The 17,308-nt window shown below is 40.1% G+C and overlaps 1 protein-coding gene across 1 annotated transcript; it reads right to left on the bottom strand.

The window, feature by feature from the left end:
• Positions 1-1,471: 1,471 nt before the first annotated feature.
• On the bottom strand, positions 1,472-15,862 carry LOC133994803 (leukemia inhibitory factor receptor-like). The gene is made up of 17 exons (XM_062433971.1): positions 15,564-15,862; positions 11,603-11,754; positions 11,361-11,514; positions 10,947-11,231; positions 10,707-10,833; positions 9,477-9,613; positions 9,244-9,389; positions 8,981-9,134; positions 8,822-8,883; positions 6,488-6,710; positions 6,137-6,313; positions 5,939-6,040; positions 5,684-5,839; positions 4,488-4,616; positions 4,240-4,333; positions 4,038-4,104; positions 1,472-2,059 (listed from the first exon to the last, which is right to left on the bottom strand). Exons 1-17 carry the CDS (start codon positions 15,631-15,633, stop codon positions 1,616-1,618), a joined length of 2,679 nt encoding a protein of 892 aa, XP_062289955.1. The 5' UTR covers positions 15,634-15,862; the 3' UTR covers positions 1,472-1,615.
• Between the last annotated feature and the right edge of the window lie 1,446 nt (positions 15,863-17,308).

A 17,308-nucleotide genomic window follows, 5' to 3' on the forward strand; every position in this document is an offset into this window, starting at 1 on the left:
GACTCTAGCTGCAGATTTAAGCTTTCACTTTAAAGAGGGATCAAATTGTAGAGTGAGATCAATTCCCGAAAGACAGTAGCAAATACACAAGTTAAATGCATTCCTGCTGTTTAGTTATTCATACTGTATAATCCCACTACATGGGCAAAACTTCAGCACAACCGGCAATTTTTGAAATTAATATTATTTAGTCAACTCACATGTATGTCGCCTCATCAATCCATGTGGTATCAATGCTAGCAGCTTTTTGTAGCTGTACTAAAGGACAGTGGTGCTCTGAGCTAAATGTTAATACCAGCATTCTAACATGCTCACAATGCCATTGCTAATACATAGATGTTTAATAGATATAATGTTTATCATGTTAAGAGTGTTAGCTTGCTAAAACTAGCTAGCACTGACCACAGAGTACAGTGGAAGCTGATGGGGAATGTCATTTGTTTGACAAGTATTTGGTAATAAACCAGAGTACTAAACCAGATGATGGTGCTAGATGAAAGGTCAGGGGTCCACCAAAGTTATTACAATTGATCCTCTGGGGATCAGGAGTGCCTGAACCAAATTTCTTAGTAATCCAATCAATCCAAACAGTTATCAAACATTTTCAATAAATATCGAAACTTTCAACTTCGCAGAGGTGCCAGATGAAAAGTTAAGACATCACCAAAGTCAGTAGGATTCGTCCTGTGGGGAAAATGAATGCCTCAACCAAAGATAATAATCCATCCCACCACCATAGTTATCCAAACATTTCACTCTATGTTAAAAAGGTCAAACTGTGGTGGGGCCATGTAGAGGACAAGTCGTCAACATCATTACAATTTATCCACAAGAGCCCTAGAACATTTGTAGCATCTCTATTCTAGGGAAGAAGAAAGGAACAAACCAACATTTCATGTTCATATTTCCTGAGAATTCCCATATAAAACAAATTTCAAGGACTGCCTATTTTCATCTGCGTAACATTTAAAAAATCAGACACATCCTGTCTCAAAATGATGCTAGTCCATGCATTTGTTACTTCTAGGCTGGATTATTGCAATTCATTATTATCAGGCTGTCCTAACAAGTCTCTAAAGACTCTCCAACTGGTCCAGAATGCAGCTGCACACGTTCTGACAAAAACTAGAAAGAGAGATCACATTACTCCCATGAGCTTTTCAATGTGCTTCTCTCTCTCTCTTATTCTTCCTCTCTCTCCTCTCAACCCCAACCGGTCGAGGCAAATGGCCGCCCACTTTGAGCCTGGTTCTGCCCGAGGTTTCTTCCTGTTAAAAGGGAGTTTTTTCTTGCCATTGTCGCCAAGTGCTGCTCATGTGGGAATGTTGGGTCTCTTTAAAATTCAAACCTGAAGAGTACGGTTTAGAACCTGCTCTATGTGTAAAGTGCCTTGAGATAACTTTGTTGTGATTTGGTGCTATACAAATAAAGATTGATTGACTGAGATACCAAAGAAAACAGCAGACTGGCCTTGCATTTCATAGATTATAATATGCTTGAAATAACACTGTCAGGCGTAACATAATATTATCTCACATCAAGTTTCTGTTTCTGGCAGCATTATTATATCTGCCTTCCCAGTTATGACATACTTTGTAAGGTGTGCATGCAGCAACTATTTGGATGAATGTGGTAACAAAATGTAAGTGGGGTCACAGAACAGAGTCTGCGGATCCTCTTGAAGCTGGTTCGTCAGACTCTGAGATTGGTATCCACTGGAGCATCTCTCTAAAGGTGTCCCCTCATGAAAATCAGGTCCTGAGTTGGTCTGCTGATCTTCAGACCGCATTATCAGTTCATATGAAGGGTTACCAAATACACTTCTGAATGGAGACGATGGTAAACCTGACCAGTTGGTGGTAGTGGGCAAAATGAGGGGTGGTGTGGTGCTATTCTTCAGGGGCTGGTTGTAGTAACCCTTTGGAGTTTGTGTAAAAACATGGCCAACGCAACCATTCATTGGTGCAGCTGATATACTGCGCGGCTCTGGAATGGCCATGATTTGTACTTCACTGTGGTTACACAAATCCACACGAAGAGGACGGCAACTATGTTTACCCTGGAAAACAAAAAGCAAACTCACATTCACATATAAGATAAGTGGTAGCTGGGTATACAAAAATGCTGATAACTTTTGAACCAAAGATGCAAATTAGTAGGAAGTAGTAACCCTCAATTGTATTTACAACAAGGTATTCCACCAATGTAGTGATGTACTTTCAGAAAGTTGGGGCCACTTACAAGAGCCAACACAAAACAAAACTTAGCCTTCATTTAGACCAAAAGCAGCTTTGTGTTATAACAGTACAAGGGGCTACGGTGGTTGGCGTATTCTCTAAGGTACCACAGTCAACTCTGGAAAGTTATGGTGGTGGAAATGTCTTCATCTTTTATGGTTATGAGTGTTAGGTTAATGGCAGAAACCCATTCAGGTTAAAAAGTAATCCTCCAGGGAAGTGCAATTGCATGTAAGGCCAACATTGCGCCTTGCTGGAGGATGTTGTGTTTCAGCAAAGCTCAACTTTTTTGCATGTGACACTGCATTGTTTTGCTGACGCTCTCTGTGTTGTGTATCCAATCAAGTGAGAGAGAGTGCTGCATTTTTTTCATGTCAGAAAACTGCTTGGTCTAAAATCATGTGTAGTGGCTCTGTGAATCTGATGCACAGTGGAACTTTGAGCTACATGCTAGCACCAGCATGCTCAAAATGATAATGCTAACATGCTTATGGTATGTTTAGCGGGTGAAATATTTACCATGTTCACTATCTTAGTTTAGCATGTTACCAGAATATTTAAGCACTAAGCATAAAGTACAACTGAGGATGATGGGAATGTCATTATTTCATTATTCATTATTAGACATAAACTGAAGTTTTGGACAATTTGAAATTTGGACCTGTTGATGATGCTAAATAAAAAGTCAAGGGGACACCAAAGGGACAAGGCTACATAACTGTTATTGACGTATTTCAGTCTGAAACAGTGAAAAGTTGTGGGCTGACTAATGATTGACAAAGTGACATTGTCATCCCTACAGCCATGCTGCTAGCCTGGCTGAAAATAATCAAAATCAAAGCATATAAAGCAGAAACATTCTGACTTTTACGTGTTTGAAGAGTGGATGGTACATAGCACCGGAAATGCATAGGTAAGCCCAGGTAATGAGCACAGGGTGTGTGAAGGGGAAGACAGTGTGGCAGTGTGGCAGCGTGACGTCTCTTTTCCTTTGTGATCAATGGATGACTGTGATGAAGGAAACTGATGAATGGAAAACTTTCCTGTGATGTCATATGGACTCAAAAGTTATACCTGTGCTAAGGTGAGCAAATAATTGAATGAAAATAAATGGGTCACCGCACTCACAGATACACACTTGGACATTGGTGTTTATTGAGGAGGTTGGGCATTGAGGTTTATTGGTGTTTATGTGCAGGTCGACAAAAAATGTCCAAACGATCCAACTTGAAACACAGAAATCCAGTGATGACGTTGAATCAGTCAGCTGTTCCTGTGAACGGCAATCCTGGCAAGTTCCTTAAAGGCAAGTTTTTGACTTAAATGTAGAGTCTTTAAATCAAGACTACATTTGGCCTCTGAGGGGTGAACGGGGAGAACTTGTTCAGACGTGTGTTTTTTGCAAAAATAAACACCAATGTCCAATACGGTGTGTATCTGTGACCCATTTATTTTCATTCTATTATTTGCTCACCTTCGCACAGGTATAACTTTTGAGTCCATATGACATTACAGGTAAGTTTTCCATTCATCAGTCTCAACACTGCCCTCCCCTTCACACACCCTGTGCTCATTACCTGGGCTTACCTATATGCATTTCCGGTGCTATGCACTACCCACTCTTCAAACACGCCATATACACAGATATGGTCCTCAGTATAACAAAGAAACAAAAAATAAAAAACAAAAATAAAACAAGAAACAAAAAATTATATTATGGCTCCAACAATCAGGGTTATTTTTTTCAGAATGTAGTAAATGATGAGTAAAATCAGTGGAGACACAATTCTGAGAACCTACCAGTGATGTCAACCACTTGTCCTTCAGCACTGGCTTTGGGATTGGAGGATAGACTTCTTGTTTGATACTGTTGGGTGTAAGAACACATCTTTTAGCCATGAAGCAGGGACGCAAAACCATACAACAACAACATTCAATCGTCCAAATCGTATGATCAGAGGCAACACTTGAGCAAATGATAGAAAATCTATGGCTTGCTTACCATGTCCAGTGTCTGAAGCAAAGTATAGCTGTGACGGAAAGGAGACCAAAAACTCCGACCAAGGCTATCATGACCATCTCAATCAAGTAATCAGCTGGTGAAATAAGACAAACAGCCCAGATGAAGGAGTGAATCAAATAAAGTAAAAATGTGTGTTTAAATTTCATTTAGTTTGATTTAGTTTTACTTATGAACACAGATTTCTACACTTAAGAATGTTGGTCGGAAAGAGAAAAACAGTAACATACTTTGTGAATTCAAGGTGGCAGTAATGGTTGTATCCCCACATTCTCCAAACGCTGTCTGTGCCTTCACTATGAATTTGTAGGAAGTGTATTTAAGGTTCCTTGCTGTCAGGCTGGTGGCCTCAGGGTCATCTGAACCAAGGGAAAGAGTTTGAAGTGACATGTTCACAATTTTTCAATGTTTCCTTCAAACAAAAGTCAGGCGCACAGATGAACATAAAAGCTGTTTTTCTTGCTGTAATCATTCTTCCTGTTCATACTGACCATTAAAATATCCTCTTCATAATGCATTAACAATGGAAGTGATGGAGGAAAAAATCCACAGTCCACCTTCTGTGCTAAAATGTATTTAAAAGTTGATCTGAAGCTAATATGAAGCTTCAGTCGTCCAAATGAGTCAAATCTTCATCTTCTATGTTTCAACGTTACAGTGTTTTTAGTACCAAAGTTCCTCTTTTTGTTACTATACTTCCACCACAGCTCAACAGGGAAACACTAAGAGGGAAGTTGATGCTAAAAAGACTGTAAATTTGTCAGATATGCAGAGTCTTTGTTTTTCCACTGTTTATATATTATCAGCTTGCTGGCCACTAATACGAAAACTATAGTTATAGATAAAGTTTTTATAATGTGAGTTTTAATGCCACTCTAAGTCCCACTGAACTATTCTAGTGACATGTTTCCATATATTAACCATAAAGCCCTTTTGTTATGTTGTAGCTTTTGTTCTTTTGACCTGTAGGTAGGACTGGGTGATATACACAATATAAACACTAATTGCAAAATTGAACTTTGATATACCGTCATAAGTTACATTTCTATTTCCTATTTTTAATTTTCCTATCTTTAGAATCATCACTTGAACCTGCAGTTCCTTTAGCTCAGAGCTTTATCGCGTTTTTTTTTTTTTTTTTTTTTCAAATTTCATTTTCATGGTTTTACGGCCCACAACTGGAATGTTTACTGTTATCTTTAATGTTGTCTAATGTCAAGATCCCAATGTGAAAACTTTGACAAAACAGTGCAGTAAATTGATAATGTTAGACCATTGGAGGTCAGCAGAAACATTATAATCAGCTGTTGATATATTCTCATTTTTAACTTTGAAGAGCAACACTCTTTAAAGTTAAAAATGAGAATATACCTCTCAAAGCATTTTTCATGGTCTATCATCTGAAAATAATTGAATGTGACAATACCTGTCCTGTTACAGATGTCCATGTTGTCCAAACAATGCAGAATATAGCCCTTTATGAAAGCAGTCTGTTCTCTTAGAGATATAGGATTCCAGGAAACCTCAACATCTGAACCAACCTGTGTCCAATTCAATGGTTTAAACAGGTCTTCTGGTATTCCTGGCAAAGCATAACATGGGTGAAACACTGTTGAACAAACTGAAACCTTTATTATAATAACCATTAACCACATGCATGCATCATACAGTTGAAGCTTACTTTTCTCTCTGACATAGCCTTCTTTTCTTTCTAGCAGCACTGGAGCTCCCTGGGTGCAGGCATATATGGACGACGAGTAGCGCACTCCATCTTTGAAGTTTTCTGGTGTGAAGATATGACAAAAATATTGTATTGTAAGACCAAAAAATGTCTTGTTACACAGCTGTAACTGTTTGGAAGTCAAATAATAGGACTAACTTGAAAATATATTGGCATTAGTTTCACTGGGAGGGACTTTGAGCCACTCCACTCTGCACTCTCCTGAGACAGGACACCAGTCCACTATGTAGCCACAGCTGGCTGTAGGACTGACTGACCAGGAAAGGTTGAAGCCACCATCACTGCCAAGGATCCTAGAAGTGTTCACTCTGTTTGCTGGATTTATACAGAGACAAATGTTTGCTAACACATCTCTTCACAAGGTGAAATATGTTAATTTTGTGTTTACATCTTGTTGCGCTGCCCCATAGTGGCCAGAAATATTTACTGCAGGTTAAAGGCCTGAATTGTTCCCTAACAGTAATGTGTCGATCTTTGTTAGCTTCATACCTGGATTGACGGTGGGGATAGTGATGGTTGTTGGGGCAGAGCTACCATTTATATTCCTAGCTGTAACACCGATGATATACTCTTCTTTGGTGTTCAGACTGAGTGCAAGACTGTCCTTAGGGAGATCCACTTTGGTTCTGTTTTTTCTCTCTGGGGTCTTGGTGTGTGCCCACGTTACTTCATGATCTATAATGAGTCCATGGCTCTGGTTGGCCTGTAGCATCTGTGAAGAGATAACATCACGACTTTAGTTACCTGGCATAGCACGCTTATGGCAACCTTGTCTCCAAGAAATTCAATTCAATGGTACATAAATTAATTTCTAGGAGACAGGGTTGCTTATGGAGACCATCCCCAGGACCACTTTTTAATAAGGTATTTAAATTAGTTTATGAGTTGTAACTAATGACTTAATTAGTGAATGTATGCTTTACAGATTAGTTTTAAGATATTTTTTTTGGCAGTTGCCATATTGTGAAAAATCCCTCAGGCTATTGATCAATTAATTAGGTCATTAATAAAGGGTAATGACTGTCTTTCTCTTTCTTTTTTTTCAAATTTTGGTTTTCTTTGAGAAAAGAGAGATATGACAGAAAAACAGGGGTGAAAAAAAGATGCGTAGTGACGTGCAACAATAAGCCTGTTAGTCTGCAAATAATATTAAATATAATATTAAAGGTGACAGGTATGTCACTCTCTAACAGGCAATACCATCAGCAAAAGTCAGTAAATTGTCTCCTGATATGTTAAGGATAAAGTGTTTTTACAACAATCCACTAAGTCCTAACTGTATTATTAACAAGTTGTTAATATATGGACAGCATTTTTCCAGAAGGTCAGAGATCAAATGGTCAATGGTATGCTTTAACGGGTTTCGGGCAGTCATCGAGTATCACAAGTAACACAAATTTCAAAATATACAAAATATACAAAACACACACACACACACACACACACACACACACACACACACACACACACACACACACACACACACACACAAACAAGAACTTAACCATAGACTATTGTAAAATTACTATTGTGTGCTTTTACAAATGTTCAATATGGGCGCCTCTCACAGGTCCTTTTTCGGGGTGTTCCATCTACTTGGGGCATACTACTTGAGTTCTTGTTTGTTTGTATCTAATTAGCATGTGTTATATACTAGGTTTACAAGGGTAGGGTATAAGGCCATTTAGAGCTTTGTATCCAAGTAGCAGAATTTTAAAATCGATTATGGTTTTGGAGCTAGTGCAGAGATTTAAGAACAGGTGCAATGTGCCCAGACTTTTTAACTGCACAGATAGTGAATAGACCACCACAGTAGTCTATTCTACTTGTTATAAATGCATGGATTCGTTTCTCAGAGTCTGATAGACACAGAAAGCCCCTCAGTTTTGAAATGATTTTAGACAATAAAAGGCTGATCTTGTGATATGATTGATATGGTTCTTAAAGTTTAGATCAATTTCTATGATTACACTCAAATGTATAGTTTCACTTTTGCTCTCTAGTGACAGAGAACTGAGATGAGCTGCAATTTTCTGTCTCCATGTCTTTGCACCGAAGATGAGTATCTTTGTTGTTGACTCAGGGAATGGGATCTAGGTCATCAGGAGATAGGGATATGTATAGTTGTGAATCATCTACTAATGTCATTTTGTATTTTTGAGCTGAAGTTGATCAAAACATACTCAGTTGGTGATGCTATGAACAAACACAACTCATTAACATCTTTCTTAAAGGTTTCAATCATAGCAGACACGTCAAAGAATATGAAACAGTGATCTGAGATAGCAACATCCATGACACAGGGTAGAGTAATATTAAGTCTTTTTATATAACTAGTCCAGAGCATGCCCCTTATTGTGAGTGTGTCCAGAAACATGCTGAGTCAGGTCAAATGTTTCAGTAGGCTAAGTAAGTTTCTAGCATCAGGGTATTTTTGATTGTCAGCATGAATATGAAAAACTCCTGAGATAATTAATCATACTTAGTGGAGACCTTAGACAGTAACTCAGAGAATGAATCAAGAAAGCTCAATTTAGACTTTTGTGACCAACAGTAATTATTAAAATTGTAGCATTAGCATGTACACATAGCAAGATACTCAAACCCTTGCAGCTATAGATATCAGAGAAGAAAACAGCTATTCCGCCTCCTCTCTTATCAGTTCTAGTGGTATGGATGAAGTAAGGACCCCAACATTCCCACTTAACAACAGTGGTAAGGAAAAACTCCCCAACATGGCAACCCAAAATGTATTCTTAATTAATAACTTATCACTGATCTATTGTGCCTTATTACAAAATGGTAGCCAATCACCCAACTTACTTTCCAAGTGATTATGGTTTGGTTATCCATCCTATGCATCCACACATCAAGAGCATCTGGAACTGTGGGGCAAAAAGAAACAACCAGAAAATGTGAAAAATATCTATGAAATTGCAAATCTAGGTTACAAGTTTGTTGTTACTTTTGTTTAATACCTACCATCAGCCATTGTACTGAACGTGATACTTGAGCTCCACTCACTCCATTTCCAGGAATGTTGAGTTGTTCTACATCGTACCGTCGCTGTGTACGTCCAATATGGTATCAAGTCATCCGAAACTGCAAAATTGAGGCCGATTCCAAAGTTTTCACTCTGGGAACACAATATGGACACGCAAGTTGTTATATATGGAATACTTCAGAAAATAATTGTAATTTAAAAACCTTGCAGACGTATCACCCTCATTGCTTTGTCAACTCACTATGGCGTTTACTTCACCATTGCTAACGTTTACTTGGCATGTGATATTGAGATTATTGTATAGTTGAACTTTCCATCCCCACTCCAGACTGACATTTCTGGAATTCACAACTGAAGCGTTCACTCTTTCTGGAGCAAACATGTGCACTGAAATAAAAAAACAAATAATAATCAGCAGAACTCAATCATTAAAAACAGAAACTCCTAATCTGACAAGCATTTCTTTCCTCTCACCTCTTTTAGTAAGGTCTACCCTGTGTGTGAGCTCCACTGTGCCAAGCGGATTTCGTGCTGTTAAAGTCCAGTTCCGCTCACCGACACTAACTTGTACTTTTTGAGAGCATCTCCCCATAGACCCATCTGCACATTTCCTGAATAATAAATACCAGGAGAATATACATTTTAGTTCAATACAATTGCTCAGTTATTTCCTTTCACATAAATGAACAGCCTACCGGGTCTACACCTCCAATATATACACTAAACAGTGGTGGAAGAAAGATTCAGAACCTTTACTTCAGTAAAAGTAGCAATACAACAATGTAAAAAATACTCCATTACAAGTAAAGGTCCTTAATGAAAAAGTATTATAAGTACTTGATTAAGTATTGCAGTAATAAAGAGGATGAAGCCTATTGGCTTTGGTGACTCGTTCACCTTTTAACTGTTAAACTAACCACTCACATTACTCTCAGTTTTACATCTTTAGAGCTTATGAGCAAATTTTAACAAAAACTTCTATAACTACTAACATCAGTACATAAGTATTGTGGTTGTTAGCATGTTAGCATGCTAATGATGATGTTCAAAGCACTATGCCTATACTGCAGTTAGTTAGGCAACAGGCTTATTCATATCTAACTTTATGTCAAAGTGAGCCTGTCAACTATTTCAGTTCACATTTTTTGTGTTTTGAACAACTTCATGGAGTTGCCATCCAAAGAAAAGATGCTGGCAAAAGCTGTCTCAAAGTCAGAGTAATGTTTGCTTCAAGATCAAATGTCATGACTCTAAGGGCAGCATGAAGAGTGATATTATGTTACTATTACAGCAAGCAAGTCACCAGCTCATAAAACTATGCAACTATGACGACAGCAGCACCGTCATGTACAGATATGACGGTGCTGCTGTCATCATAGTTGTCATCATATCTGTTTTAGCCCCTGATAGCTTCTTTTTCTTGTTTGAAAATTTGACACAATGGAAGTTATTTTATCTGAATTTATGAACGCTGAGAAAACATACTTAAAATCAAGTTTTTGCACAAGAGAGGAATTCAAGCTACATAAATTCTGAGAGATGAGTTTCAAAGTAAACATGTCAATCCTTTAAATTCAGTGATATTTGCATTTCCACATAAATCTCACAATCAGGTATTCTTATAAGAATCAAAACCTTACAGCATTTTTTTTTGCTTCTGTACTACAAATTATGGCCACATCAAGCAGTGTGATTTCATTATACCTTCCAAGTAGATGATAAGCAGTTGGACCTTTGTTGCCAAGGTATGTGTCGTTTCCCACAGTCCACAGGCATTCAACTGACTGCAGATCACGGGTTTCACAGTGAAGATTGTTATCACCGGGTATGTCTGAGGTAAGCGTCATCAAAAAAAACACACAAAGGAGCAGCCAGCATGTTTTTAAAAAATGTACATCAGTTTCCAAAATCTCAAAATTCAACTGAATACTAAACCATACTTACAGCCAATATAAGCACAAGCCCCATGATCATCTTTACTGTTATTTGTTCGTGCTTGACATTTTACATCAGCGCAGCTTTTTTGCGATGGCTTGCTCAGGTTGACAGTCAAGGCGTATGTCTGATTGTTGATCATGGTGTTTGTCATGTTAGTGCCCAAATTCCGACTTAGATACATTTTGTCAAAACTATACCCCACCGGCAGAACACAGTAGAAGGTGACTCTATTCCCAACCTTAAACAGTCTGTCCTGTGGAAAAACCTTTATACTTTTAGGGATATTTGTCCCTGCAAAAAGCACAATATTAGAACACAATAAGCATCTGAAGGAGTACCATGACATGTCAAATGTGTGAGAATGACACCTAAAATATTTTTGAGGATCTAATTATGAAGTTAAGAAAGCTGGATATTAACCTGTTGATGTCTGTTCCTGTTTCCATTGACTTGTATAGTTTTTGTATCGGGATCTGAGCCTGACTGAATGGGAAGCATACTTCAATGGCAAATCAGGTGTCCAGTTCCAGGAGTGATTAAATCCTATTTGGCCAGGTGTTACAGTAACTTGATCCTAAAATGTTTTCACAGCAAAATTAGAGGTATGTTGGTTTGGCTATTCTAAAAATTGAGGTTATCGGAAAACAGAAATCAACTCTTACATTGTGTACTTGCTCCTTTGCTATGAGCACCACCAGCTCATACATCAGCACGTCATGTACTCCTAAGCATTCAGGGTCGTCTCCCCATGTTAACAGGATCTTCTGGTCAGGGGTGGTTAGCGTCATATTCTGAGGTTCACAATGCAAGACACCTGTAGAAAAATGTCCATAGTAGTAGTTTAAAGGACCTACTTTACCTTGCACAGCAATCAAACAATAGTGAGGCGGCCATCAGGAAATATTCCAAATAAATTAGATTGTAAATATCAGCTCTATTGTTATGGGGTTGAACTATTTACATGTGTTGTCAATACTCAAAATGTAAAGACACTGTGAAATGAAAATGACTTTTTCCCACTTTTAATCTTGCGTCTGTGTTTTAATTGTTCATCTCTAATACATGCTAAATATGTCATAAAATCAATATTTTGACATTATTACATCTTTTGTCTTCCACTAAAATTGTTTCAAATGTTTGCTCATAATGTGCTCAGAGGCATTAACAAAAGTTCACACAAATACAATACAAATAGCTGGCCATAAAACTGCACTTCACTATTTGTGGTCATAGTAGTTAAGTAGTTAGAGCAATATGAAGAAAGATAGGAAGAGAAATGTGTTTTTGTATCAGTGGGCAGAACAGTGTCTGAGCTGTAATTCATTGAAAACAACCATTGTTATCTAAAGGCAGCCTTGCCTTGCCTTGTTATCTTAAGTGAATATTGTCTAAAGCAAAAAAAGAAACATGTCCACAGTCTTTACTATTGCATTTTACAAACTGGGAGGGGGGCAAACTTCGAACATACATCATTAAGAATGCAACAAGAGGACAGATGTGGCCATTTGTCCAAAATGTCCATCCATCCATCCATCTTCTTTCCGCTTATCCCGGGTTGGGTCGCGGGGGGAGCAGCCTAAGCAGGGAAACCCAGACTTCCCTCTCCCCAGCCACTCTGTCCAGCTCTTCCCGGGGGATCCCGAGGCGTTCCCAGGCCAGCCGAGAGACATAGTCTCTCCAGCGTGTCTCCTACCGGTGGGACGTGCCCTGAAAACCTCACCCGGGAGGCGTCCGGGAGGCATCCTAACTAGATGCCCGAGCCACCTCATCTGGCTCTTCTCAACGCGGAGGAGCAGCGGGTCTACTCCGAGCTCCTCCCGGATGACCGAGCTTCTCACCCTATCTCTAAGGGAGAGCCCAGCCACCCTACGGAGGGAGCTCATTTCGGCCGCTTGTACCCGCGATCTCGTTCTTTCGGTCACTACCCAAAGCTCATGACCATAGGTGAGGGTAGGAACGAAGATTGACTGGTAAATGAACAAGATCCCGAGGTACTTGAACTCCTCCATTTGGGGCAGGATCTCATCCCCGACCCGGAGGGTGCACTCCACCCTTTTCCGGCTGAGGACCATGGACTAGGATTTGGAGGTTCTGATTCTCATCCCGGCCGCTTCACACTCGGCAGCGAACCTATCCAGTGAGAGTTGGAGGTCACGGTCTGATGAAACCAACAGGACCATTTCATCTGCAAAAAGCAGTGACCCAATCCTGAGGTCACCAAACCGGAACCCCTCAACGCCCTGGCTGCGCCTCGAAATCCTGTCCATAAAAATTATGAACAGGATCGGTGACAAAGGGCAGCCCTGGAGGAGTCCAACCCCCCACCGGAAACGAGTCCGACTTACTACCAGCTATGCGGACCAAGCTCTGACACCGGTCGTACAGGGAACGGACGGCCTGTATCAGGGGGTCCGATACCCCGTACTCCCGGAGAACCACCCACAGGACCACCCGAGGTACACGGTCGAATGCCTTTTCCAAGTCCACAAAGCACATGTGGACTGTTTGGGCAAACTCCCATGCACCCTCAAGGATCCTGCAGAGGGTGTAGAGCTGGTCCACAGTTCCACGACCCGGACGAAAACCACATTGCTTCTCCTGAATCCGAGGTTCGACCAGCCCCACAACATCCAGGGCCTTGAGGAACTCCGGGCGAACCTCACCGCCGGTGTCTACCAGCGGGTTCGAGTATTGCCGCCACGACAGGCACCGACCACCTTGCGGCCACAAGACCGGTCGGCCGCAGGCTCCTTCCCCGCCAGAGAGGTGACATTCCATGTCCCTAGAGCTCTAGGGACATGGAATGTCCCTAGAGCTTCTGCAGCCGAGGATCGGACCGCCAAGGTCCCCGCCTTCGGCTGCTGCCCAGCTCACACTGCACTCGACCCCTTTGGCCCCTCCTACGGGTGGTGAGCCCACGGGAAGGGGGTCCCACGTTGCCTCTTTGGGCTGTGCCCGGCCGGGCCCCATGGGTGCAGGCCCGGCCACCAGGCGCTCGCCATCGAGCCCCACCCCCAGGCCTGGTTCCAGGGGGGGGCCCCGGTGACCCGCGTCCGGGCAAGGGAAACCAAGGACCATATATATTGTTCATCATAAGGGGTTTTTGTGAGCTACGCTTTGTCTGGTCCCTCCCCCCGGACCTGTTTGCCTTGGGTGACCCTAACAGGGGCATAAAGCCCCCGACAACGGAGCTCCTGGGGTCATTGGGACACTCAAACCCCTCCACCATGATAATGTAGTAGCTCAGGGAGGGGTTGTCCAAAATGTGCTCTCCATAAATAAGGACTTTAGAATTTTTTTAAAACTAAGAACAATCTTAGCCTTAAAACAATTCAAAAGTCCTTATTTATGTACACACAGAAGTCAAAAGGCGGTTACTGCTATGTTGTTGTGTTTCTTGAGGTTGAGATGTGATAATACTTGACCAAACTCGAGCGACAACTGCTTGTTCAATTACAGGCGACACCAATGTGGGTACCCACCTCTCCCCCCGCCAGTAGCTGGAATTTGATTACGTACTTCCTCTTAAAGGATGCCAAAATGTAGCTCCATGGAATTTCTCTCCAAAGCGGCTGGATAACAATAGAAACAAAAGCAGGAACAATGTCTAGTGACAGGTCTATAAGTCCTGGTGATGGCAAAAAAACTATTTTTTTAAAAATTACTATTTCTAAACTAATGCTGAGGATGCCCTATAATCTTATAAAACCCATGAGAACCCTAACCCTTACCCTTACCCTAACCCTAACCCTAACGCTCTCTCTTTAATAGGAGCTATCTGATTTCCAGTGTAGGCAGTTGTTTTTTTTGTAGATATAAATCTTACATCTGTCTATGGGCTTTTTGTTCACTGGAAATGAGAAGCTATCTGTTTGCATTAGTTGTGTGGATAAGAAGTGTAATAATGGCTTGTGTGTGGAAATGGCCATTGCTAAGTTTGTTGAGAAGATCGTAAAAACAGCAATTCGGGCCAGATTGCAAAAACATAGGTGGACCAACAGAAGGTCAGAATGAGAAGAAGAACACGTGAATCAACTTAATATAATGAATCTTAAATGATCTTGAAGACCTTTCGTCCACCTCCGTTGGACACCCCAAAATGAATTCCTGGCTACAACCCTGATCTTTGTGTACATTTACAAAGTTTTAGCCGAGGTGGTCTATGACGGAATCGCAGTTCACTGCATGATGGTACATCTTAAGCAGTCTTAAATATACTGTATTCATATTGCCAATAAGATAAAGAGATAAAGAGATTTATTGTCATATGCATGGTAAACACACAGAGGTCCAGACAATGCAATGAAATTCTTACTTTGCTGCTCTCCTTACACACAACAGTAACACATACACACAACAAACAACATGTCATACAAGTTACAGAAACCAAAAGCACACTCTTAGAACCAAAAATCTGTTTAAAAAGTCCAATTATTATTACAGTAAATGCTGCAAATGCATGTAAGCATTAACAATCTACAGTCAATGCATACAAGTACTAGCAACCATTGTCTTCTCTCAAGTCTGATGCAATTAGTATTGTTAATTCACTGATATTCCTTAAAAGTCTCAATAATATTAGATCATCTTTATACTTGTATAGTTAGAAGATGATATACTCACCATTATGTCCTACATTTCCATCTTGCGTACTCTCAGAGAACAGTGAGAACAGTAACATCCATGTGATCATTGTTATCCTCCTTAAAAATGACTGTGGTGAACTTTAAACTTGTCAACAACTCTTCATGGATTCAGTAGATTCATCGTAGAAATGCCACCAACAACTCACATGAGAAGCTTGCTCTAGATCTTACACTGGTCTTGTTTTCATTTGTAAGCAATGAAGGCAGAGACTTCAACGGGAAAAAAAGAAAGTGTCGAGTTCTATGGAAGTACTCAGCCCTTTAAAAATAAATCCATTTGCTGCCAGACCTCATACAGATTGTGAAATCCTTGTGGATTTCAAAGCAGGAAATGGAACAGCTGCTTTTCTGATAATAGTGAGTCACAGGGCCAGTTAAAACATGCCTAAGTTAAATCAGAATACTTAGATACGTACAAAGTGATTCTTAGAACATTTTCAGTTTCTCATTCCCTGTATTACTTTGTATTTCTTATTATTTGCCTTGGACTGTAGCACCAGCTGCACTGTGCAACTTATCTTACTGAAAAGAGTTATTCTTTCTTAAGTTCTTTAAGTACAGTGTGGTGATAGAGGCGGTGTGTTTATATGAGTCAAACACAGGCCCGCATACACTCACAGGAACAAAAACCTCATATTGTTTCAGGGAGACTTAAATTGGACAAAAACATGCAAGTTAGGTTAATCTGTGTGACTCTACATTGCCTGCAGGTGTGCCTTGTGATTGAACCCTGCCAACCAATGTCAGCTGAGACTGGCTCCAGCTGCCCGCGACCCTCTACAGTAGGTGTGTCAAAAATTCGGCCTGCGGAGTCCAATCACACTGGATAACGTTGCCAAGTATGAAAATTGTGGGAAAGTAATTCCAAATTTTCTGCCGCTTCAGAGGTTTATCCATCCTGACCATGAATGAATACATATAATGGTCATATTTAAAATATTCATATATTAAACAGTGTGCAAAATGTTGTCAATCAGTAGCTTCTGAGCAAAATAAAAGCAATCTGTTTTGTAAATAGATAGTTTATTATAGTAAAGTTATAATATATATGATATTGTTTGTACATTATTATGCAATGGTTTTAATGGTCGAACTGGGCTGTATGTGGCCCCTGAACAAAAATGAGTTTGACACCCCTGCTCTAGAGGATGCTTGGTATAGAAAATGGATAGGTGGATTAAATTACACACAAAAGTTCAATATCATATTGAGTTCCATCAGTTCAGTCAAATTACTTAAGTCGGTGCTCAGTTCATCCGAGAAGAGTATAAACAAAGGAGGAGGTTGAGGTCACTTAAGGGGGAGGAAACTGAGGGTGACAAATGTACAAGGAAGGTTTTTTCAAGGAAAAGTTCTCTGTGGGACACGCAGATGGGAAATTACTCAGTTGTGGTATAACATTTCATAACAGATAGTACTACACAGTTCCTCTCTGGTGACCACTTAAGAACATTTCATTCAAATGTGTCATTCAAACACACAGGATTTTTTAAAAAAAGTCCTGCATATTTGCATATACATATATTTACATGTATTTTTGCACAGGAGACAAATATATTAACCTCTATTATTTTATTGATTTTTTAGATTAAATGAAGCCAAAAAAAACAAAAACAACAGTATTAACAACAGGCCCAAGTGCAGAACATAGACTGAGAGGCAGATTACGTTTCACGGATTCATTTGAATGCACTTCAGAAGAGGATGAGACGATGCTGGAGA

This window comes from Scomber scombrus, chromosome 15, assembly GCF_963691925.1.
Source record: "Scomber scombrus chromosome 15, fScoSco1.1, whole genome shotgun sequence".
Lineage (NCBI taxonomy): Eukaryota > Metazoa > Chordata > Actinopteri > Scombriformes > Scombridae > Scomber > Scomber scombrus.